Here is a 21,565-nt window from a genome sequence, read left to right on the forward strand (position 1 = left end):
TTTCTTCATTGCCTACTAATGCCAATGGTTACCCTTGTCTACAAGGAAACTTAATTTCAATTGGTTCGCTTCTTTTCCTTTTTTACTTTTTTTTTCGCCGTCTAAACCTCATGGGGTTGGACCATGACAACACTGATTGATTCCTTTAATACAACAATATATGAAAAATATGGTACATTTTTCAAAATTACTATGCTTTGGACAAAGGCAACATTGGTATACCCGTATCAAGATTTGAAAAATAAATTACCAAAGTGAGACTTGATTAAAGATCTTCATGTTTCAAAGTGAGAAGCTGGATCCAAAGAAACGCACCCTCACTGATTTGCTTGATCCATCTCTCACAAATTCCAAGTCCTTGGCAATACTGTACTGGATACTTTCTTCATCATCAAGCAGAGGTAATGCAACCAAGCCCTGAGTCTCTAGGTTTTCGATCCACCCGCGTAATAAATAATTCACAACCTGTATGACAAGTACAGTTACTAATCTAAATACCCAATAAAAAAGAAAAGGATATAAAGTTAACCAAAATAAAAACAAATTATGGCATTCGCAAGAAATTAACCCAATTGAAACCTTCTTAATACAAGTTGATTGTTAATTTAATCAACCTTTGTCCTGTAAGATTCTTCTTTCTATATGAAGTGCAAAATTCAGACTTTTGCTTTTACTCACTCATTGAGATGTCGGTTATGCTGAAAGTATTTTCCTTTTTATGGCAGAAAAAGTCATGCAAACAAGTTGAAAATGTCCTATTTCCTTATCTACTGAAAGGAAAGACACACCTTAATTAATCAGTAACAAGCTACATAGCCCAAGAACTTCATCATGAGGGCAGTGGCCTGCCGGGCTGATCTCATAATATGGAGCTTCCGGTACCTTGCGTTTCACTTGAACGCCCCAAACGGGTTTCACCCAGGGGTCTTCTTTTCTATACATGAGGCAGATTGATACATTGTTCATTTGACATCTACAAAAAAAAATGAGCTACAAATCCATAATTTGGACCCAAAAAAAAAGGAAATAAGACACAATAAATATTTGTAGTAGTTAGGACTACTGCACTATCCACCTAGATAAAGCGTCCCTAAAAGATAATTGTCCCTGAGGAGCAAACATAATCAAGGCAAATGATGCAGCGGCAGCTGGATGCTGTGTTGTCTCAAGTATACGAGAAAATACTTTGTCAACATTTGTTGAATGATCTGCGTAAACTTGCTTCAGTACCTCTGCGATACTTGTAGGATCACTTATTTTCCGCCAACTGAAATCACATGATAAAATTTGAAGTTACTTTTAGTCAATAGGCATTGGATATGTACAAGAGTATTTGAAGCACTTTTTCTTCTCAGATTTGAAGGACCTAATACAATTTCTAGAATGTCCTGACAGTTCAATCTTTAAACATATAAATTCTAAATTTCCAAGTTCTAAGCCTTAAACTTCAACTTTTATGAAGATTGTATATAATAGGATCCATTCACTTGGATGAATGTTTACATGATCTTAAATGTGATGCCATAGTAGTTTACTCCCTGACTCAACGGAGAAACATATAAACTAAAATGGACACCTACTGATCTATATGACCACTAAAACTTACATGAATTCTGTGAGCTTTCTCACACTGGAAGGCAAAGGAAATGTTCCAGCCCTTGGAAATACTTTTGGTAGTCTAGGAGATCTTATGGTGTTAGGTATAAATCCCCAGAAAGAGGTTGCATTAAGCAATGTAACACCTTTCACCAAATGAGGGTTGCGTGCTGCAAAATATAGAGCCACAAATCCCCCTAGTGAGTTCCCAACAATATACACTGGTTCGCCAGTGACCTGAAACAAAAATGATTGATTTAATCTCTTTGTTTATAAACTAAGTTATGCTATCATTAATCTGAAATTAAACTTACATCGACAAAAAATCATATTTTGCGACTGACTTCCCATTTACCAACATGTAATTCTCATGCTACCTAACACTGGAACTGGATAAAAAAAAGGGAGAACTCGAAGATTCTAGTTTGCTACATGAATGGGCACCACAAGTATAATCTGTCGTTTCCAGAAAATTCTATTAACCATGAAAATGAATCATGCCAATTCCCTACATTATGTGAAAATGAATTGTCTTTACTATTTCAGGGCCAAACATCATCTTCAGAAAATGTCAATTCAAGTTTTCTGGCAAAGTAATGAATCCTTTCTCAGAATTTACAAAAATGACAGTAACATTGGTGCCCAATGAAGTGAAGGAAGTAGAACAGTGGCATTTATGACTAACACACAGACAATGGTGGTAGTGGTGGAGACATTGGAGGGATTTCAGTGCCAATGAGTGCAAAGGCAATGGTGGCCACAGTTACTGTAGTTGATTGCAGTAGATGCAGTAGATCAATAGTACAACATATGCGGTGATAGTGCAATGAAAGCGGTACAGAAGGATATAGCACTACTGATGGCGGCAGATGCAATGATGGTGTTAGTTGTAGAACCACCAGCTGTGGGGTTCGAGTGGTATTAGTGATAAGTGGTGTGCTAGAAATATCAGTACACAATGAGGAAGAATGAATAACATTGTTTTAATCCATGCACTGATTGTGCCCAAGAGGGATATCTATGTGTGAGATGCATGATTTTAAATGCAATGCAAACTTCCTTGATTAATGTGGAAAAGCTAAATATAGCTAGACCAACGTGCAAAAAAAGGAATTGGCATCTCAGTAACTTGAAATAAGAAGTTGAGATCCACAAATTTAAATTGCAGACCAAACTAACCACAGATATAAGATGGATTTACAGCCACTCCCAAGTTTGAAATCACACAATATATACCTGACAATAAACAACGGTATGAACCATGATGAACTAAACCAACAAAATTTAGTATTATATAAAGTCAAGGTGTTATTTAGGCCACATACATTGGAAACATGCATCAAAGTCAAACCAACTTAATTGCATCTCCAAATAAACTTTGTTTAGTGCTTATTGAAGCAAAGTGACAGAAGGGAAACTTGGAGCAAGGAAACACATAAGGAGGAATCCGTTCAAGAGGTCACACCACATAATACATGCCAACTTAATTGGATAAGCAGTCACAATAGATATAAGTATTTAATTAAAAGGAGTATGTTAAAAATAATTGCTATGCATTACCGCTGCAGAATAGAAATACAGAAATATTGCAGCACTAGTGGGTACTTGCTCTATGAAATATTGAACTTGATCTCGCCATAAATCAATAGAGTAAACAAGATCACTTGCCCATGGTTTCAGTTTCATCTCCAAAGCCCCAGGCATAATCTTCTCCTTCACTCGAACGGGGAGTATCTTCTAATGGCAATGACATGCCTTGCCCAAGAAAATCAATTGCCCAAACTCTAAAATCACGTCCTAAATCCTTCAGTTGTTTCTCATAATGAAAAGAACCAACACCAAATCCAGGAAGAAAGAGCACCAGCGCGGAATTCACATTTTCACACCCTGCTTTCTCATAATGTACATTGAATTTGGGCTTCCATTCCCAAAAACAGCTACTAACTGGGGCACCAACTTCACCATTTGATTCATCTGGCAGTTCAGGAATTACAACCTTAGTTGCTGACTCCCCCCTTTCTGATATATCACTTGCATCCCCTTCCCCACCAATCACATAACCATTATAGCCTCCACTCAAGACCTTTGAATCAACATTTTTGAAGCCTTTAGGGATATTTAATGATCTAAACCTGCCCCGGTGGCTGGGTTTCTTTATTATAGACTGATCTTAATTGTGAAATCTCAAAGATCCATCTCTGGAGTCATTTTATTGCACCAAAATTTATGTTTTGTGAAGGTGAGCCTTGATTGATGCAAATTAGAGCTTTTCAGAACCAATTCCAATCTCAATTTTACAACATGAGAGAAGGGTGCACAATTGTACGACAGAAATTGCATAGCCAGCCAAAGCAAATGATTTAGCAACAATCTAACTTTGCCTTATGTTTGGCTGCAGAAAAAAGAATGAAGAAATCAAATGTGTAATTTGGAATTCATAAGTAGCCACACATCACGCTGGTCAAGAAGCATCAGGAGAACATGCATCATCCAGGACAAATATACTTGTAATCTCTCCAAGTGAAACTGATGATTAAGTAGAGTTTAGATTTGCCTAATAAACACTGGATGTTTTGGAACTTGAGTTTGTATATCTGTTAATTTTTCCAGGCTGTACTTGTCATTGGTGTGCATAGATTCAATGTTGGCGTTGGAGAGATCTTGTTGCTCCTATTTCTTAATGTTCTTGTTGGGTTTGCCTATATGCATAACAGGTGTTTGTTGGATTGCCTCAGCGACCAAGCGGGGGGAGTGAAAGCCTCACGGAGTCACGAAGCATACTACAGGTGTTGATGTACACGTGTTTTGAGCATATTCATATTTTTGAATGTCGTTCACGCACATTGCAATAGGCCAACTACCTCCAACTCTGAAGCGTCTACAGATCATACATAATTGCAAGAATATGTTGATATTTATGGAAGAGGATGATACCAACAGTACTTGCTTGAGACCGGTTCATTTATTTACCCTCCAAAATGAGCCGAGTCAGGATTGCCAAAACGAGGCTCGTTTACATCCCTAAATTATATATATATATATATATATACCATGAAATACCATGGTTTTGACAGTTTAGATGAAATACCATGACCTAAACTGTCAAAAGATAAAGCAGTCAAGTAGTGCTGCATACAAGGTATAGAAAATACTAGAAAGTAGCCAACATATTTCCAGTTCCATAGGATGAACATCACACAATTTTAACAAGAAAAAGTGTGTTGTTCATTGCAAGCAGATAAAGTGTAACTATTAAAATGTCCATCAAAGCTGCTGCTTTAAACACTCCATATGCTTGTCCTGAAACATCTTCCCATCAACACAGTCTGCCTGCATAAAAATAGCATCCACCAATAGGTCGTCAAGATTGTTGAAAAGCCAAAAAGAAATCGTGAAGGAGATATATATATATGCTTGACAAGGACTCTTTTTTTGTTATTATTATTTATTTATTGATACTCTTCAAAAGCATAGTCTATACATAGAATAAATTTCACTCATAAAAAAAGGAAAAAAAAAAAAAAAAAGATTGTTTCCAAATTAAAGGACTCTTTGCCTAATCCCTACCCATGTTTTCCATCATCATTCCCCCAACTCCAATCTCAACAAATTAAAGATGTATTCAACAAACACCTTATCCATGCAGAAAAAGAAGAGATTAGTCCACCATAGAAATCCAGTATTATCCTTAAAAAGGTATTTAAGAAATTAATATAGAATGATAGGTATGAGATTAGTCCACCATAGAAATCCAGCACGGAAAAGGAGCGTATCCCTAGACGCACCACAGCTTGATAGGTATGAGTGAGGCCTCCATCCTCCCTCGCCTCAAAGGTTATATAGTACCTCATTATATTTGGATTGTAATCCTGACGCATTAATTTTAAAACCCTCACAAACTCCAGTCGTGGAGCTCCAACCTACACACAAAAAGTCATCATGAATAAATAATAATAATAATAATAATAATTATTATTATTGTCATGGAAAAATTCAGAATTCATCTACATCTGAATCCGATACCTCATTCTTCTTAGGAAAAATTCACTTTACCTACCTGAAATTTCAGGAGTTTTTCAATTCAAACTCTAATATTTAAAAATTAACAATGTACCCCCTAATTAATGTTTCAAACATTTTCAATTCAGACTCTCCGTTACTAATTTCAGTCTAATTAGACGGAATTCATCCCACGTGTGTCTCACGTGAGATTAAAACCTATAAAATTACGTAATTACCCTCATTTCTAATGAGGGTAATTACGTAATTTTATTGATTTTAATGAGGACAAAATTGGAATAGAAAGTATCAAAATCCCATGTGAGACGTACGTGGGATGAATTCCGTCCAATTAGACGGAAATTAGTAAGGGACGGTTTGAATTGAAAATTTTTTGAAACATTAGGGGGTACATTGCCAATTTTTAAACATTGGGGTTCGAATTGAAAAACTCCTGAAACTTCACAAAGGTAAAGTGAATTTAACCCTTCTTCTTATGAAGGTGATTGTGGTATGCATCGAATGCAAGCTGTGAATATTCTTCGAAGCGGCTTGGAAGATGGCCCGGCCAAGATATAGTGGCCTAATTATACAACAAAGCTTGTCGAATGGATTCAACATCAAAGCCCTAAAACAATGAACCAAAAAGTACTGTTAAAAAAAGCAAGCGGTAGAGGCATATATATATATATATATATATATATATATATATATATATATAGGCATAGAAGACGAAGGGAATTAGTTTTACATAGGGGAAAATGCATTTTACTCCTTGAAGTTTCAGGAGCTTTTCAATTTGAACCCCAAAGTTTAAAAATTGACAATGTACCCCCTAAAGTTTCAATTTAAACCCTCCGTTAATATTTTCCGTCTAAGTGGATGAAACTTGTAAAATTATCGTATCTATCATTTCTCTGTTACCAATTTTTCATCCGGGGATTATGGGCTTGAAAATTTTGATCAAACAGTGACAAAAGTGTACCCCAACAATCAAACGCACATTGCAGAGAACGAAGTTGATCAATCTGTTAATGGGATTTCTAGTTTAAAGAATGCAGAAGAACCAGATTAACAGAGGTTTAAACCTGATGAGAAAAGAAATGAGAAAATCTCCAAAGATTCCTGTTCGGGTAGATACATTTATGTTCATCATCTTCTTCGCAGGTTCAACGAAGACATGCTCAGGCATCGCCGATCACTTAGTAATTGGACTAATATGTGTCTTTTTATGGCAAACATGGGTCTTGGTCACTCTCTTGCAGATTCTGAGAGGGTATTCGCAAAGACTAGTTGGTTTGCGACAAACCAATTCGTCAAGAAGGATTGAATTGAATGCTCGGTTTTGGAGGAGAGGGAGGTAGGAGTTGAGGTACCCAGAAATGAGCAAAACCGGTCGTTTAGCAGTGAGGGCAAAATTGGAAAAAAATAGCTTAATATGTCACGTGAGGCGCACGTGGGACAAGTTCTATCCATTTAGACGGAAAATATTAACAACGGAGGGTTTAAATTGAAACTTTTTGAAACTTCAGCGAGGTACATCACCAATTTTTAAATTTTGAGGTTCAAATTGAAAAACTCCTGAAACTTCAGGAGGTAAAATGCATTTTCCTCTTTTTCTTACATCACTCTCCAAAACTTGTTTACGGTATTTGGCTAATGCCTTCTGAAAATCTGGATCCAATTCATATTTCCCATGCATTACTTTCTTCTCCACGGAACTTCCAGCAACCTCCTCCATGGATCTTCCAGCTGCAACAGACAACAATGGCAGAAAATACAATCCCAAAAACCCTACCTACCGCACTCGCCAAACGATTAATTTATTTCCACGTGAAAGGAATAGTTATTTCTCTCCGTTTTTTAGAAAAATACCTATTTCTCTTCGTAAGAGAATAATTATACCCCAAGAATAATGTGTAACCTAATAAAACAAGAGTTATTCGAAAAAAATTCTTTTCATCTTCTGAGCATTTAGAGTTCGTTTGGGATTGCGGTTTCAATAAGTGTGATTTTCAAAATAGCGCTTTTAAAATCGTTACTTTTTAAAATCGTAAAGGAGTTTGGTAAAACATGTTAAAAAATGTTTTTTTACTAAATATTTGTTATGCGAGTTCATGATTTTGATTTAAATTCGCACTTTTTTCAAATAAGCATCCCTTAGCCTGCTTATTGAAATCGCATATTTTTTTCATATTTTAAATTTAAAGCTTTTTAAATCGCAATGCCAAACGCCTTACATTTTGTAATATCTTTTAAAAATGCAGATTATTCTTGCAAAATCGTAATCCCAAACGCACCCTTAATTATTTTTCAAGAATCGAGTGTTTGGAGAAAATATGGAGATAATGATATTTAAAATCCATTTATAAATATGGATATTAATACTATCGATCTTTCTAAGATATCAGGCAAACATTGAGTTTTTGGGAAATTAAACAAGCATAAATCATGAATACTATATATCTAACAATTGTAACTTAAAAAATTAAAAATTAAACCGATAAAATTAATCTTTATTTTACTACGACGATTCACGATAGATATAATCATCCTGGATGAAGGTCCTTTTCTTTCATGGCATTGATAGAGCCTATTAATTAGGAGACATTGAATTACGTTGCCCAAAAAAAGAAGAAGATGTATGCTACAGTACAATATAATGCCCACATTTGGCCCATATTTAGTAACTTGTCTAATGGGGAGAGATGATTGAAATTCAAATTTCAAATTTCAAATTTCAATCCTCCATTTCATGTGATTGTCCATCTGACACGTCACTAAAAAGGGGCCGAATGTGGGCATTATATCACTGAAGCATTTCTCTTTTTCAAAATATATATATATATATATATATATATATATATATATATATATATATATATATATATATTTTGGGTCCTTCAAGTTAAAATAGGAAAGTTGGTATTTGAGTTTTGAAAGACATACGACCATCTTACACAAATCACTCGATGCATTTTGCGGTCCTTATAATAAATAATTAATACAAAATTGGGTGAACTTTGAATGTCGAAATTCTAGGTGCATGGCCGGGTGTTTCTAATGAAATAAATTGTTACCTTGAATTTAGGCATGTGTTGGGATTACTTGGGAAAAAGCATGAAAATGAAAAGGTCGTAAACTTTCTATGCAAGCATTGACTAATCCTAAAATTTAATTGGGTATGGTGTATTTGGAAAATGTTGCGAGAATTAATAAAGAGTGAATGAATGATTTTGTCTCAAATGAGTTAAATTTGATTGATGCAATTTAATTAAGAGCTTTCCTCATACATTCAGCAAGAGGAATTATCAAGAAGGGAGCAATCTGGAGGGTTGGGAATGGGCACAATATTAGGGTGTGGGGCGACTGTTGGCTTCCAAACCCAAGGACCTATGCGGTTCAATCACCTCGGACTAATCTTGCAGCGGACACTTTGGTGTATGATCTCATTGAAGGGGATACGGGAAGATGGAATCACTCATTAATTTCAGAAAATTTTTCTGAGGAGGAGGCAACAGTGATAACCGATCCCTTTAAGCCCCTTATTACCTAAAGACAAACTTATATGGAGATGCACAGCAAACGGGCAGTTCTCTGTCCGTAGTGCCTATCACTTAGCAGTGGAATGGCAGGAAGAGGAAAGTGGTGGACCATCAAATCCGGGAGAAGGATGTGATATGTGGAAGGTTTGCTGGCAATTAAATGTTCCTAATGCTGTCAAGGTGTTTGTATGGAGGGCTTGTCATAACATTTTACCAACAAGAGCCAATTTGTTCAAGCGTAAGGTGATTACTTCATCTTTGTGCTCCATCTGTAATTTGGCGGAAGAAAGTGTGGAGCATATTGTCTGGTCATGTCCCTCTGCAGCTGATGTATGGAGCTGTGGTCCCATTAAACTCCAGAAGAGTATAAGCGAACATCAGGATTTTGCCCAGTCGTTTGAAGCGATGATCGGGCGATATGACAAGCACGAATTGGAGCTCTTTACGGTGGTAGCTAGAAAAGTTTGGATGAGACGTAATACAGTAGTGCATGGGGGGGATTTCATCCCTCCAAATCAAGTGTTTCTGATGGCAGAGGCTGGTTTGGAGGATTTTCAGAGGGTCAATACTCAGGTTTCGGGGTCAACCAGTGAAACTCCACCCGCTCAAACGACAATTTGGCAGCCACCGCCGGCGAATATGGTGAAGGTGAACTGGGATGCTGCCATAGATAAAAAAAAATTCCTGTGTCGGGATTGGAAAAGTAGCAAGGAATGCAAATGGGCAATTTATGGCGGCTTGTGGACTCAAGAAGAAGATTTTAATGGATCCTACTGTGGCTGAAGCATTTGCTGCCCTCCACGCTGTGCTATTTGTGAGGGAGCTGGGCTTTGATCATGTAGTCTTTGAGAGAGATGCACTAACGGTGGTGAAGGCTATTAATTCTCCTGACACGTGTGAGAGTAGCTATGGACATATCGTGGAGAAGATGTGAAGCATTCTCGGAGCGAAATAGCAATATCCAGTTTTGTTCATGTGCTAAGGGGAGCAAATTCAGCTGCCCATAATTTAGAAAAGGAGGCTTGTACCCATGTCACTGATTTTTGTCGGTGGCATTGTATTCCACCATGTATTGGTGATATTATTAGGAAGGAGGGGACTCTTCTCTCTTCCTGATTTGCTCTTTTTGAGTTTTAATAAGATTGAAATTTTCTTCAAAAAAAAAGAGCTTTCCTTAAAAAATAGAATTTCAAAATTTACACGTAGAGATCGAATTTAATAACCGTGGGCGGCTATAATTTGTTTGAACTAAGGTTTTTATTAAAAGAAAATATTATCCTAATTAGGAAAATATGTAATATTTGTGCAAAATCAAATTTTACTTTAATGGGGGAGATTCGATCTTATGCCCTATTAATACTTGATTTGCTAATTAACTATTAAAATTTGGGTAGCTAGCTACTTTTATACTTGGCAAAGAATTAGTTATACTCCTTAATTATATAAATTTTTTATTTTTTATTTTTTATACATATCCGCATAAGAGGGGGAGGGAGGATTCGAACTAGAGACCTCTGCTTCTCTAGACGTACGTGGTCTCTAACCGATTGAACTATCCCTTAAGGACCCTTAATTATATAACTAATATAAGAAGTCAGATTTAATTGTATCACTGCCCTTAATATATTTCATCGATTCTTTTAGCATATGAATTAAATGGATGAATTAGGTTTTATTCTTGGTAAACGATGAATTAATTAGGTTGCCAAAAAGAAAGAAGGAAGCCGACAATCCTAGTACCAGAATTGGAAAGGTTTCGACCACCCCATCCTCAAAGTAGTGCAAAAGTCTATAAAAGCCATATCGGCAGTACCAATAAATATTGATGTGTAAAAATTATAAAAACTAGTTAGGAATTATATATGTTTTTAGGAACTTTATTCTAATATCACCTTAGACTATTAGTCTACAAGGTGATAGAGAAACATATATTTAATTATTTAATTAGAACATGAACATGATTAGAGTGAAAAACCTTTTCCATAATCCGTCCAAACCCGACTCCTAATTCGAAATACTTATAGCCAATCAGTGTAAAATGTTTCATGTAGAACATATGTTTAAAACTATTTTATCTATAATAAAGCATGTTAAAACGGTTCAAAATCCTTTACAATTAGAGATTCCTAAAAACTCTATCCGCCCTATGTACTTGGACAAGGAATGTAAGGGGAACATGTGAAACGACTTCCCTCAGTTCAAGCAAGAGCCCAACCATCCAAGCAAACCACCTTTCTTTACTGAAAAAAGTTGTGATAGAAGGATGTCATCAATTGGTGGTTTCAATTTCAAGCTTTCCAAATGACTGAACTACAAATTGAGGGATCTACAGGGATTGTGCACAAATGTAAGATTGACTTCAGCTCACTAAACATGAGTTCTCTTTCAACAATTTCATAATTCACTTCTCCAATAGAAGGGCTTCTTCTTGAAGGACTAACTCACATAAATGATCTAGCTATTGAAAATTGTGAGGAGTCGATGACTTTGTGGTCAAATGATGTGGGATTACTACAACACCTCCCCTATCTTCGTGTTCTAAGGTTTGTGAACTGTCTGAATCTAGTTTCTTTTGGCAGCATAAGAAGCAAACCAGTAGCAACACTCGGATTTGCCTTCCACACTTATAGAAATTTGTATCTCTCGTTGCAATGCCTTCGAATCTTTATCCAAGACACTGATGTACATGTGTCTTGAGCATATTCATATTTTTTAATGTAATTCGCTGACGCACATTGCAATAGGCCAGCTACCTCCAACTCTGAAGTGGCTAGAGATACATAATTGCAGGAATATGTTGATATTTCTAGGGGAGCATGATACCAATAGTACTTGCAATAACAGCTCATCTCTTCTTGGGTACTTGAAAATTTCTCAATGTCCATCCCTCAAATCCTTAATTCCAAAGGGAGAATTGCCTGCAACTGTTAAACCCCTCGAGATTAACTTTTGTTCAAAGCTGGAGTCAATAGCGATGAGATTCCCTCAACTCATCTCTTGAAAAAGTTGTTATTGAGCATTGTGAAAACCTTAAATCCTTACCCATGAGCATACACACCCTCAACCATCTAGACACGATTGAAATTCGTTGGTGTCCAGCTCTTGTTTCCTTCCCAGACGGAGGATTGCTCCCTCGCAACCTCAAAGAGTTAAGAATTAATGATATGGCCGTACCCAACTGACTCAGAAAAAGGAGGAATCCATCTATGACTCAGAAGAGGAAGAATCAGAGTGAAGGGATCCCCCTACACTCATTTGCTCTGTTTTATTTAGATGCTAGAGAAGTGCCAAGGAATAAATCCAAGGTCAGTTTATTTGCACATTAGTTCTTTTGCTTCTGGCTTTTCTTCGACTTCCATCAGGGAAGGCTCACTGCTTCCTCCTCGAAGTAATTAGGGTTTTTATATTCTTTCCCATTTTTCATCTTCTTTGGAAGATTTTTAAATAATTTGCATTTATTCTTATTTCTCTCATTTCTTTTGTACAGAATGAACGACCTATGATCTATGATTGGGGTTCAAAAGATGCGTGGGCGAGTCCACTATGCAAGTCATCCCTACAAGCTAAGCCACACATGACGTTGTTCAAGAGGCCTCTAAACTGTAAGAAAACTAAGGAAATAGCTATTTGGCGGAATGCATTCTAATGCTTTCTCATTGAAAATATATAGGTGAAAATATACAAGTATAATCAAACATCAAGACTGAAAGGATAGTCTTGATGTGATGATTATCTAAGAAAGTAATTACAATTAGGAGTCCTAATATAGAAGAGAGAAGGAGTCCTAATACAGAAGAGAATTAAACTAGGATAATCACAAGTAGGAGTCCTAATATAGAAGAGAGAAGGAGTCCTAATACAGAAGATAATTAAACTAGGATAATCACAAGTGTTGTCATTGAATGAGTTTAATGACAACATTACAAATATGAGTTTTTGTATCAGTAGAAGACTCATAGCCGTTGGTGACTACTTGTCTCTGTTGACTCTGCTGATCTACGTGTGTTCTTGTTGTATTGTACCTAATTAATAGCCCCCCTCAAGCTGATGGGAGGAGAGGTGACCATTAGTTTGTCTCTAAGTAACAAGGACCATGAGGATGTAAGTCCTTTTGTAAAAATGTCTGCACATTGATCAGCTATAGAAACATAGGAAGCTACCAGGTCTGTGTGAAGAATCTTCTCCCTGATGAAATGGTAATCAACTTCTATGTGAGTGGATCACCTGCCCAATCAAAGTCACAATAGGCATGAATTTGAAGTGGTCCAGGAGTGAATTGCAGACCATGGTCTGGAGTCCCCTTGAGGTATCTTAGTACTCGTTTGGCAGCTTGAAGATGAGCAGTTGTAGGGCAATGCAGGAAGTGTGCAAAACTGCAAAGCTCCAACAATATGTCTGTAGGCAGTAGGATCTGGAAGAGCATCACCATCCATCTTTGTTAACTTCTGCCCCGATGTGCATGGGGCTGCATAAGGCTTAGCTCTAATCATGTTGACCCGTGTAAGGAGATCAACTATGTACTTGCTTTGGTTGAGATGTAATCCAGACTTGTCTTTTAGAACATTAATAACAAGAAAGTAGGATAAGCAGCCTAGATCTTTGAGTTTGAATTCCTGCCGTAAATGAGAAACAACTGATGCAATGACAGTAGGGTCAGTACCAGTAATTATAATATCATCAACATATATGAGGATAAATATATGTATTGAATCCTAATGGAGTATAAAAAGAGATGTGTCAACTAAAGAGCCAATGAATCCCAGGTGAAGAAGAGCCTATGAGAGTCTCTGAAACAAAGCTCTTGGTGCTTGTTTTAAGCCATAGAGAGCCTTTTTGAGCTAGCAAACATGACCAGGGAGCATACTATCCACAAAACCAATAGGTTATTCCATGAATACTTCTTCAGATAAGTGACCATGTAGAAATGCATTGGATACATCCAATTGTTTGAGTGGCCAATTGTAATGAACTGCTAGAGAAAAAAGTATGTGTATGGTAGCTGGCTTGATGACTGGACTGAAAGTATCGTTGTAGTTTATTCCACCTCTCCATTGAAAACCTTTAGCCATAAGTCTAGCTTTGTATCCCTCTATTGATCCATCTGAGTGCTGCTTCACCTTGTACACCCATTTGTTCTTGATAATGCTGTGGTTTGATGGTCTAGGACCGAGTGACCAAGTGTCATTATCAAGGAAAGCTTGGATTTCACTTTCCATAGCAGCAAACCAATGGGCAATGATAGCAGCCTTAGCAAAAGTAGTTGGGATTGGTGGGAAAGTAAAGCTGGTCATGGCCTTGAGAGGATGTTTGGTGGATTTAAGAGATTGGTATAGTTTGCTGGAAAGGTTTTAGACTTAGAGAGTCCTGCCATTGATCTGGTAACCATATGTGGAGATGGAAGTTCAGGTGAAGGGGATATGGCTTGAAGCAAGGAAGCATCAGTAAAGAGAACAGTAAGGTTAGATTGAGGTGCTGAGGCTAAAGGGAGTTCATTATGAAGGAACATGGATATAGAGGATTGGCTAGGTGACTGAATATTGAGAGATGCATCATGAGATAAGCTGCTGTCATTGAGAGGTGATGATGATGTAGATGGTGTATTGTTTGGTAAGGGTGTGGATGGTATGATGGCAGTATGATCAATGACAGATAACGGAGGTTGAATATCATCAATATTTCATAGCCTTTGTGATGAATCATGAATAGAAATAAAGTGAGAGGGATCAAGGACAATACCTGATTTGAGGGAATCAACCTTTGCAGGAGTAGTAGGGGCTGCTCTACCCTGAGCAGGAAACAACACTTCATCAAAAACCACATGCCTGGAAACATAAATTCAGTTGGAAGTGGGATCAAGGCATTTATACCCTTTTTGGTTTGAGCTGTAACCTAAAATGACACATTGCTTGCTTCTAAACTCTAATTTGTGTTTGTTGTAAGGCTTTAAGAGAGGATAGCAAGCACAACCAAAGGTTTTCAAAAGAGTATAGTCAGGAGCTTTTTGGAACAATTTGAGAAATGGACTGAAGTTTTTGAGAGTAGGTGTAGGTAATCTGTTTATAAGGTAAACAGAGGTACTAACAACTTTTACCCAATACTTTGAAGGAAGGTGTGATTGAGCTAAAAGGCTGAGGCCAGTTTCTATGACATGTCTATGCTTTCTTTCTACAATTCCATTCTATTGGGAAGTGTGTGGACAGGTTAATCTGTGAAGAATTCCATTGGTGGAGAGAAAGTTAAGAAATTTGTTTGAGGTATATTCTCCACCACCATCAGTTTGGAGTTGTTTGATTTTGAGATTGAAATAATTTTCAACAAGGCATTTGAATTTGACAAATGTTTCAAACACATCAGATTTGGGTTTAAGGGTGAACAACCAAGTATATCTTGAAAAATCATCTATGGAAAGAACATAACAAGTACTTCCATTTATTGATTGAATTGGGGAGATCCATACATCACTATGAATAAGCTCTAAAGGAGCATGAGAAATTCTAATAGACTCGGAAAAAGCTAATTGTTTGCTCTTACCTACCTGACAAGGAACACAAAGGGACTGACTCGACTAAATTGAAGACACTAGAAGGTGATGCTTGCTGAGGATATGCTGCAGAACAGATTCACTGGGGTGACCTAATCAATTGTGCCATATTGAGGAAGGCACTTTGACTCCAATATGGCAAGTGAGGGCTCTTACTTTGTCTCTAGTGAAGTGCTGCAGCTGGATAGGGTAGAAGCCATCCTTACTGGCCACTTGTAGAAGGATCCTTCTCGTGGGGTTGTTCTTAATCAAAAAATAGGTTGCTGTTAGTTCAAACATACAATTGTTATCACAACAGAATTTGTTTACTGAGAGAAGGTTTGCAGAAGCATCAGGACAATGTAAAATGTCCTTAAGGTAAAGTAAGGAATTTGAGGTGGGAAAGGAGGAGGAACCAGTGTGGGAAATACCAAGCCCAATACCATTACCTATTACCACTGTCTCATTTCCTTTGTATGGTTCTTGTATGGTCAGCTTGTCCAAATCAGGTGTGATATGGATGTTAGCCCCACTGTCTGCAAGCCACTGATCCTCATCTTCTAGGGCATTGGATAGAGATGCTATTGCAGCAAGGTCTGACGGTGCATAGCTCCCTTGGAATGCAAAATCCATTATGTGAAAACAGTCTAGGGCTTGATGACTATCCCTGTCACATATTTGGCATGAAACCTTGTTTGCTAACAGATTTCTGGAGGTGGCTGCTCTGTTTGGATTGAAGTTGTTGGGTGATCTAGAGAAAGATCTGCCTTGAGGTTGTCCAGAAAAGAACCTGCTGGGTGAGCCTTAAGGAGAGGCAGGTGAAAAGGGCCTTTTTTGGTCAAAATTCTTTGAGGATGGAAAGTTCCCCTTGAAGCTGTTGAATCTCTGCTTAGGTCGAGTCCTTTGAGAGAACATAGCTAAAGATGAGTGCTCTACAGTGGCTGCTTGATGTTCAAGCAGTTGCTCATGTCCAAGGAGCTGAGATTGGAAATATTAAAGTGCCATTGATGGGAAAATTACAGTTTACCCCCCAAAGTTGACAACGTTTTTCAATTCGAATACCAAAGTTTCAATTTTTGCAATCCACCCCCCCCCCCAAAGTTTCAAATTTTTGCAATTTGGCCAATTGTATCCAAAACTTTACATATTGCCCATAATTTTTATTTTTTTATTTTTTATAAAAAATTAAAAAAAAAAAATTCGGGGTGGCTACGGCCATCTGGCCATTTTTGCGCCCCAAAATTTGTGTTTTTTTTTTTTTTTTTTTTTCATAAAAAAAAAAAAAAAAAAAAATTAGGGGCAATATGAGAATTTTGGGATAATATTGGTCGAATTGAAAAAAAATTGAAACTTTGTGGGGGTGGATTGCAAAAATTGAAACTTTGGTATTCGAATTGAAAAACGCTGTCAACTTTAAAGGGTAAACTGTAATTTTCCCGCCACTGATTTATGCTTTGTGAGCATAGAGAAGGTCATGATAAATGGATTGTAGATTGGACTGAGACCCCCTATGATATAGGAGATCAGATTATCATAATAGGATTGTCAGCAATTGCTAGCTGGTCTGATAGGGATTTGGCCATGCGAGTGAATTCAGTACAGGTCTTGGAACCTTGCCTCAAGGTCTGTAGCTGACGCCTTAATTGAGTGACATGGGGACGTGATGGGGAAGCGTAACAAGTGGCCAATGTTGACCATACTTGTGCTGATGTTTTGCAGCCAAAAACAGTAGGTATAATTGGAGCATTCAATGTTGCAATGAACCAGCTAAGAATGCCTAGTACTTCTTTTCCCAGAGAATATGTTCTAGATTCAAGACTTCAGGTAATGTCTTGTCAGAGGGTGCAGGGATGAACTTTGGTGGGCATGGCTCGGAGCCATCAACAATACCCATCAAGCCATTGGATTTTAGGATAGGTTTGAATTAAAATATCCATTCTAGGTAGTTGCTATCATCCAATTTGGATTGACAGAGATGCGCAATGTTGAGCATCATGGAGGAAGAGAAAGCTACAGAATTTTCTTGAGCCATGAGAAGAAAAGAAATTTGGTGTGTTTTTGGTGTTAATCGAGAGGCTATAATACCATGTAAGAAATCTAAGGAAACAGCTATTTGGCGGAATGCATTCTACTCCTTTCTCATTGAAAATATATAGCTGAAGATATACAAGTATAATCAAACATCAAGAGTGAAAGGATAATCTTGATGTGATGATTATCTAAGAAAGTAATTACAATTAAGAGTCCTAATATAGAAGAGAGAAGGAGTCTTAATATAGAAGAGAATTAAACTAGGATAATCACAAGTAGGACTACTCCTAATATAGAAGAGAGAAGGAGTCCTAATACAGAAGATAATTAAACTAGGATAATCACAAGTGTTGTCATTGAACGCAATCAGTCTTGTTTAGAGAGAATTGATTGAGTTTAATGACAACATTACAAATAGGAGTTTTTGTATCAATAGAAGACTCATAGCCGTTGGTGACTACTCGTCTCTGCTGACTCTGCTGATCTACTTGTGTTCTTGTTGTATTGTACTTCCTTAGTATAAACTAGCAGCAGGAGGATCACATGCATCATCCCGCAGAAATATACTTGTAATCTCTCCAAGTGCAACCGATGATCAAGTAGAATTTATATTTGCCTAAGATACAATCTGGATGGTTTGTATGTTATGAATATAGAGAGGTATACTTTACTGCACATGCAATTTTATAATTTGTAGGGATGTTCTGTATCCAAAAAGACAGATTTCTTTTAATAAGTGATCGAGAGTATAATTATTATTATATATTTGTTCTCATATTACAACAGAACAGTTCAAGTAGGAAGTCTTGGCCTACTAGGTATATACATATCTGATGAATCTTTCTCACATCTTCCTTGCTTGCAGATATATTATTCAAAAGGCTGATACAAGTTGGTCCAACATTCTAATTGCTATCTGAAAAATTCGTGTGGAAGACTTGACTGTTTTCTTTGTGTTGATATGTTGTTTACTATCTTTCCTAAAGTGGTCATCACGTTTTCTTAACTTTGCTGGTTGTTGTTATGATTGCTAGCATTAAGGAAATAAATACTTATGCATGTATAAATTAAGGATTATCAATATTTCTTTTCTCCTTATTTGAGGGTTCTTTTGTATATTTTCCGTGTACCATGTTTGTGCCCCTTACGCTTTTAATGAGATTGCATTATTTTGAATTTTTCCTTGCAACCAAAGGATGCACTCATGAATACAGGAATGCTTTACATTTTGCTGGTGAATTATTTTTTTTAGTGGGTTTGCAATGTTTCTCGATCAGCATAAGTATAGCATATAGTATATATATATATATATATATATATATATATATATATAATCAGATAAACAATGGGCTTACGGGTAGAATTTCCCACTCCAATCACCAGAAATCTAACATATAAACTTTATTTTTAAGGCACCCTGCCTATTGAGTTCATAGAACAGATTAGAATGGACCAATCCTAATTGTCTAACTTGAATGTACATGAATTAATTCACGTTACATGGAAATCCAAACCTCATAGGGTTGGGCCATGACAAACCCGGATTGAGGTCCTTTGCAAACCTCACTTTATTGCTGTACTGATCTGAGACAAAATAGGAGAGAGATATAGACTTCAACCGGATACAAACTGGCAGCTACACACACACACAAATATATATATATATATATATATATATATATATATATATATATGTCGTCAACTACTGCTGTAGTGGCTACATTGTATTTAGTTACAAAAATAGTCATCTCCAAACTTTGAGGAAGGAAGTTTTGGACAGAAGTTAAGTATTTGGTTCCTAATAATATGAATGATAAATTGATTGATTCCTTTAATACAACAATATACGAAAAATATGGTACATTTTTCAGAATTACTATGCTTTGGACAAAGACAACATTGGTGTACCCGTATCAATATTTGAAATATGCATTATAAGGTAAAAAGCTGAATTCAAAGAAATGCACCCTCACTAATTTGTTTGATTCATCTCTCACAAATTTCAAGTCCTTGGCAATATTGTATTGAATACTTTCTCCATCATCAAGCGGAGGTAATGCAATCGAGCCCTACATCTCAAGGTTTTTGATCCACCAGTGTAATAAATAATTTTAACCAAAATAAAAACAAATTAAACCCAATTAAAACCTTCTCAATACAAGTTGATTGTTAATTTAATTCTCAATCTCAAAATAATTTAAACAATAAATTCTAAATTTCCACGTTCCATTGCTAGCAGCAATATATTTAACTTATAAGTTTGAGGCAATTGAATTTTGTGAATTCCCTCAAACTAGATAAGGATTCATAGATCCTGAAACTTGTTGATGAGAGCAAAAACACCCTCCATGTTAGAGATGTAGATTGATAATCACAGATAGAGATTATTGAGATAGAATTTAATGGGGTTGGCAGTGAAGGACAATTGGTATTAGGGAGGACCATTTGACAGCTTTTCATTTATTTTTGTAATGAATATTGGTGGTGACTGCTGACCAAAGTTGGATGAGAGACATATGGTATTAGGGAGGACCATTTGACAGCTTTTCATTTATTTTTGCAATGAATATTGGTGGTGACTGCTAACCAAAGTTGGATGAGAGACATAAATGAATTCATGGCGTTGGTTGAGAGACATAAATGATTGATGGCGTGATTGACTTTGTTTAACCATCTGAATTAAGGACAACATATTTCAAACCAATTAAGGTTTCATAGCTGTCAATCGGTAGATAAAATTGGATGCAACAAGTGTCCGAGATGCATGTAAACAAAAGAACACAATCACCTCTTAGAATCAGGGAAATAGTTACTCTCAAGGAGGAGAATTTGGTGAAAAAGTTGGATCGAGATTCCTCTTGTAGTTTCTTGCATTTAGAAAATGTTATATATTAAGAAGGTGGCATATTATCAAGGCAAAAAAAAAAAAAAAATCCTCCTAAAATGTTATCAAGTCTTTAAAGATTAGTTTTGTTAGTTCCGTACGTACCTACCTTTCTATTGTCTTCATACAAAGTAGGAAATGGAAAAATGAAAAGGCTTTGAAATTGGAAATGATTAGGAGAATGATCAAGTCCATTGATGATGAGCTTAGAAGCTATATATTGAAATTGCATGAGTTTGGATTTATCTCATCATTTAATCAAAGAAATTGAACTATTATATTTCTCTTTCACTTTTATCTTTTCAATTTCTACAAAACATATTGAGATTTATTATTTGTTGACCAGTAACTTCCTGATTTATTCATTAATTTCTACCCAAAAAAACCATGAAAGCTGCAGAGTTGGTTGTTTCTTCTTTTTTTCCTGGTAATTAATGGTGTTTGGCTACTTTGAATTGAGGCCAACAATGGTGGACTCTAGCTACTCCATGATTTAGTATGAAAGGAATCAAAGAAATTAAAAAGGCAAAATAGAAAGCTCACCTCTACTTGCATTATTTGACAAATAAGGAGAGACGACTTGTAAACGACTAAAACTAAGTCTTTGTATCTCCACTGATGTACCTCTCCAACAGCTGTATTATAGGACAAATAAGGAGAGAAGACTTGTAAACGACTAAAACTAAGTCTTTGTATCCCCACCGATGTACCTTTCCAACAGCTATATTGCAACCCCTCTAAACCAAAAATTACATAATTTTTTTTTTAAAAAAAAAAATACAAAATACTACAAGTCGTCTATTTTGTATTTTTGTATTTTTAGAAAATACAAAATACTACAAGACTTCAAAATTTTCTGGTAATTTTGAGTGATGTTGCTTCAATTGAAAGTTTGAGAAAACATTACAAATTATTTGGTAATTCCCTAAAATTTTCGTTCTCTTCTGACTACCTATTGCGTTGAACAAAGTAGAAATGGGAAAATAAGTT

The 21,565-nt window shown here is 36.4% G+C and overlaps 1 protein-coding gene and 1 pseudogene across 1 annotated transcript; one reads left to right on the plus strand and one right to left on the minus strand.

Moving 5' to 3' along the window:
* Positions 1–227: 227 nt before the first annotated feature.
* Positions 228–3,936, minus strand: LOC132173406 (pheophytinase, chloroplastic-like; annotated as a pseudogene).
* A 5,339-nt stretch (positions 3,937–9,275) lies between these two features.
* Positions 9,276–10,074, plus strand: LOC148587254 (uncharacterized). The gene is made up of 2 exons (XM_088512515.1): positions 9,276–9,788; positions 9,892–10,074. Exons 1-2 carry the CDS (start codon positions 9,276–9,278, stop codon positions 10,072–10,074), a joined length of 696 nt encoding a protein of 231 aa, XP_088368641.1.
* The last annotated feature ends 11,491 nt before the right edge of the window (positions 10,075–21,565 follow it).

Source organism: Corylus avellana, chromosome 2, assembly GCF_965113065.1.
Source record: "Corylus avellana chromosome 2, dhCorAvel1.hap1.2, whole genome shotgun sequence".
Lineage (NCBI taxonomy): Eukaryota > Viridiplantae > Streptophyta > Magnoliopsida > Fagales > Betulaceae > Corylus > Corylus avellana.

What these genes read in the sequence shown, in the direction of transcription:
- LOC148587254 (XM_088512515.1), top strand. Translation starts at nt 9,276, where the DNA reads ATGTGGAAGGTTTGCTGGCAATTAAATGTTCCTAATGCTGTCAAGGTG. An exon ending in CGCCGGCGAATATGGTGAAG is followed by an intron (nt 9,789 to 9,891) that starts GTGAACTGGGAT and finishes TGTGGACTCAAG; the next exon opens with AAGAAGATTTTAATGGATCC.